Genomic DNA, 5,000 nt, shown 5'->3' with positions numbered 1-5,000 from the left:
TACAACTGCACACAACGAAGCACTTTCATACCGTTGAGCCAGCTCCTTATGTGATTTCAATAGTAAGGAGCTAAGGAACCAGTGCTGTGCTTCTGCATGAAGTCAAGCGCATGGGAGTAGCCTAGTTGAGAATTAACCGGCCCCTCCTCTGTGCCGGAGTTCAGGAATGTGTGTGTGTGTGAGACAGAGGGTGTGTGTGTGGGCACGTGCAAACTACTCCAGGGCCCGGCTTGGCGGGAGGATTTGAAAATGGATTGAAAACCAGCCCTGCCTGCCAGCGGCTGTGTGTGTGTGTGTGTTTCTAAAATTGGGCTAGAGTTTTCCCTCCCTGGGAATGTTTTTGATATGGTAGCACCCCTTGACTGGGAGGAATCGACCATAGGCTACACCACCCTGACAATGAGTTAGGCCAGTTCATATATTCCATAGTAATAATGTTGACACAATATTGTTTTGCTGTAATAGCACTCTAATGGTTATTAGATTGGAACTGGACACTGCAGATTCATCCACAGGCTGGTAGGGCAGCAGAAGAGCTGAAAACTTCTACAGTGTATTTGGGTTTAAGATCCTGTAGAGATCCTATTGTATCTTTCAAAAAAGGCTTTTCTGCTAAGCTGACATTTACTTTTCGAACGGCTGGGCATGAACACTTCAAAAGAGAGAGTTTATTGATTTGCCCTTTTTTTAGATATGTTTCAGGCTTGTGCGGACCACAAAGCACACTTGCAAAGCAATGGCATTCTTGCATTGTTGTTGTTTTTTTCATTACAAAGCGCCCCCTAGAGGCTAGAATGGCTATGTGCCATTTTTCAACACATCTGGCTGGAAAGCTTCACGCTTCTCGAGGCTTCAACTCTCCACCACTAATGTGTCATGCAGAGCTCCCCTAAAGAGCTGTACCCACACTTGAAGTAGCAGTTTTTTAACTTCAGCCCAAACCTGATAGGCGTTTGGTATAAAGCTGAGCTCTGAACTTGTCTCTTAGCCTATCTGAAAAAAATACTGTATCCGTCAAAGAGCCCATTTAACCCCTAACTAAGCCACACCCAGTTTAAGTATTTATGAAAAAGCTATATGTTTTTTTTTAAAAAAGTAAAATATTTATGAAATATAATATGTCTAATTTTTGTTGATAAAGAAAGAGAAACTTCTGTGTTTCTGTTACTCTTCTTTTCCACCCTCCGTGGCCTCTCTGGCCTGCTCTCAGACGCGTGCGGACTGCGGTGGGTTTGTACCGTGATGCGGCGGGCGGTGCGTGCGTGGAGTGTGTGTTGGGCGAGGAGGCGGTGGCGTTGGGCGAGGCCGAGTTTGGCGTCCTGCGTCTCAGCGCCGGGGAACCGTTCGCCGTGGAGCGGACCGTTCTGTGGCTGGGGGTGCAGAACCTGGCCTTCAGTCTGGTCTGTGACGCGCACGAGAACCTGCTGCTAGCCGAGGGAACCCTGCGGAACCTCGCTCGTCACTGCATGGAGGAGCTACGGCTTCTGGGGCCGGGCAGTGAGGTAAGACATCCATCATCATCATCATCATCATCACCACCACCATCATCACCACCACCACCATCTATAGACCTTTGAAGTTTGCCTATGAAAAGGACCAGTCATAAATCATAAATTTACGATTGTGAAAACAAGAATCGTAAGTCAGGTTTCTCGGCCAAGTATACTTGCGTATACAAGGAATTTGGTCTCTGCATTTATCCCATCCATGAATTAATGAACACACACAGCACACAGTGAACACACAGCGAGGTGAAGCACACGCTAACCCGGAGCAGCGTATAAGGCAGCGTTGGGTCCTTTTTGCAGGTGAACTTCAGATGTCTGTTGTCTTCATCACCCTCACTATCATTCATCACTGCCACCACACATTGTCCTCATTAGAACTGTTATTCTGGTTATATTTGTCATCAGGTCATGATATTGTAATTAACACTGGATTTACTAGTATATTTTATTAAGTATAAGTTATCAGCACTCTCAGCATTATCAATGTGAGTGAAACGTTTTAGCTGCAGTCCACTCACAGTCTGTCCCTCTCCACCACCTCTTTCAGATCCTGCTGAAAAGTGACCGCATCGACGCCCTGCTCCACCGCTACCTTCCTCACGGGCAGCTCCTCTTCCTCAACCACCGCTTCACGCACCTCCTGGACAAAGAGCTGAGCGCCTACGGCACCAAATGAGCCCAGTTGGTCACCTCCGCCAGACTGACCAGACCAGACTCGATGTGACACTGAACTGTCCAGGGCTCACTCTGACCCGAGCTGTGCCGACAGCAACAGGGGCAGGCTGCATCTCAGTGGTGGTCTTCATGGTGATGGTGAAGTTAATGTCAGAATGAGTGGTGGGGGCTGAGGACTAAACAGGGTCCCTCCCCTGCCACCATGTTGGGCAGTAGCTCTGGCAAAGCCTTGGACAGTAGGATGCTCAGGATGGACGCATGATGTACATCCTGAGTTGTCCAGAAGGGGGTGCTGTTTTCACATATTTTGTTAACGTCAAATATAGAAAAGTAGTGGTGCTATATGTTGGTGTGTTTGACTCCATGTGTGTGTGTGTGTGTTGGCTGACCATATTGTTATACTTTGTGTACAGCCGGATGCATCATCTGCTGTTTATGTATGGATTGCTGAATGAGTGTTTGATAATACAGTGTTGAATAGTAAAAGATGTCTGGTGCAGGCTTTATTGAGCTCAGTCTTTCTAAGCATGTTTGTGTGTGTGTGTGTGCGCGCGTGTTAAGCACATTTGTGTGTGTGTTGGCTGTGTGCATGCGTGCGTCTGTATGTGTGTATTTGCGTGTTTGTAATACATGAATACATTTGTGTGTGTGTGTGTGTGTGTGTCTGTTTTGCCTTTTCGCAGAGCTCCCCTAGTCCAATAGATGGCAGTAGTGATCCACTCAGTCCCTCTCACCATTACACCAGCATTATGTTAATGAGTACCAATCTGAGCGGCCCAGCTTGCCAGGGTTACTGCAGTTAGATCGGGCAAAATTGGACCCCATTACTGCCTGCTATTGCTCAGGAGGCACTGCGGCCTTTGGTGTGGCACGGCTGACTGGATCACGGGGCGGACATGCTCATGTGTCTGGACTTCTGGGTCTGGACTCTACGCGGAGTGGCCACTCCGTTCACTCACTCTGCCCTCTTTCTTTCACTCTACAGAGATGCCCTCTGCCCTTCTTTCTTTCCCCCTCTTTGGGTTTCTCTATCCCTCTCTTTTCCATGTCCCTCGTCCCTCATGAAAGCCTGGTTTGCAGCAGTGACGTGAGATCTGCTCTGATTCGCTGTCCCTCATCAGTGCTAAGAGTGTATGTGAGTGTGTGCAGTGCACACTGTTATACTACTTACTTCATCGCTACTTACTGAAGAGTGTATACTCTTATTCTGACTGCTTCCTGTTCTAGTGCTCAGACACAGATAATTCACTCTTTTCTAAAGCGTCGCACATATGTGCTCGGCTCGCACACCCCCTCACATGCTCACTTTCCTTATTTAACACTAAATCGCACCGGAAGAGCAATTGACTGTACACGCGCCAGTTAACATAATCATAGAGGCTTTCACAGAGAGAGAGACACACACACACACACACACACACACACACACACACACACATGCTCCTACTTAACATTTACATATCTCTATAAAAAAACGTACACTGGCATGCCTGAGAAGAACAACGGGCTGTATGCGAGCAGCCCGACTCTTTTTTTTTTTTTTAATGTATTTTTTTTCGTCTTTTTAAACTTAAAAAATTACAATAAATTACATGTCCCCCCTCATCACATGGTAATTCCCATAATCATGGAGACATTTGTCAGCGGAACAGCAGGGAGGCCAAATGACATTCCAGTCCGGGGGAATATTCATGGAGACGGCCCAGTCAGAGGGGACACTGGGACGCCGAGCGAGGGAGCCAGCTGAGCGACCGCATGCTGGGCGAGGAACAGGGGGATGGGTGGCGCACTGCTCGGAACTGGGCCTGCAGTCCCTCTCTCATACACACACACACACACACACACACACACACACACACACACATACACACACACACACACACACACACATACACACAGACACAAACACAGACACAGACACACAGACAGGCACATGTGTCTCTGTGTGGGATAATGAGCACAAACGCCTGTGTGAGAGAGAGAAAGAGAGAAAGAGAGAAAGAGAAAGAGAGCGCATTTGTGTGTGTGGAAATAGAAATGTGTGCAAGGGTTTGTGTGCATTTGTATACAGGTGTGTGTGTGTGTGCGTGTGCGTGTGATGTGTGCGTGCGCGTGTGTGCGTGTGTGCGTGTGCGACGCGTGTGTGAGAAAGAATCGGAGTGGGAAATTAATTACACTGGTCACCAGCCATTTTGACCATTCACAGTGGGCCGTGATTCCGTGCTCCCTACTGTAAGACAGCCTGCCTGATTACAATGTTGTTGTTCAGCGTCATGGTTAAGCAGACGTACAAACACAAGACACAGTACATACTGAGACACACACACACACACACACACACACACACACACACACACACACACACACACACACACACACACAGATATATACACTCTACTGCAGACGTGATTAGTGCTTAGATAAGAGCTTTGCACCCTGCCACTCTCTTTTCTCCAGCTCTGAATGCCTCCTTTCAGGCCTTGCAGGTATACAGACTCCAGTCGCCTTGGCGAAACAGTACGAGTAATTGCCTGTGATTGTCTGTTCTCTGCCTTCTTGGCTGTATGACGCGCTTCAGCAACGATACGTGCAAACACACAACAGTCAATACCTTACCTGAACCATGTTTTTTTTTTAATTGTTAACTTAAATTACCCCACATATGAACCCATGCAACAATATGTACAGGGTGATGGTGAAGAATATTCTATGGTAAACAAATACCAAATATAAGCAACAGGGATGCTGGGGAGGGTTTTTTTTATGCCTTTAACCTGACAGGACAGTGAAAGGAGTGACAGGAAGTAGCAGAGAGAT

The 5,000-nt window shown here is 47.4% G+C and overlaps 1 protein-coding gene across 2 annotated transcripts in view; it reads left to right on the top strand.

The window, feature by feature from the left end:
- The window catches only part of ap5s1 (adaptor related protein complex 5 subunit sigma 1), a 3,545-nt gene extending 847 nt beyond the window's left edge, over positions 1–2,698 (top strand). The window contains exons 2-3 of one of the 2 annotated variants that reach the window (XM_062522727.1): positions 1,211–1,502; positions 2,056–2,698. In XM_062522727.1, the coding sequence (XP_062378711.1) occupies positions 1,211–1,502; positions 2,056–2,184 (421 nt within the window). In that variant the 3' untranslated portion in view covers positions 2,185–2,698. The remainder of the gene's footprint in view (positions 1–1,210; positions 1,503–2,055) is intronic. The other variant, XM_062522726.1, reaches the window with a different exon arrangement.
- Positions 2,699–5,000: the final 2,302 nt, after the last annotated feature.

This window comes from Sardina pilchardus, chromosome 20, assembly GCF_963854185.1.
Source record: "Sardina pilchardus chromosome 20, fSarPil1.1, whole genome shotgun sequence".
Classification (NCBI taxonomy): domain Eukaryota; kingdom Metazoa; phylum Chordata; class Actinopteri; order Clupeiformes; family Clupeidae; genus Sardina; species Sardina pilchardus.
This window is presented reverse-complemented; position numbering and strand designations above follow the sequence as displayed.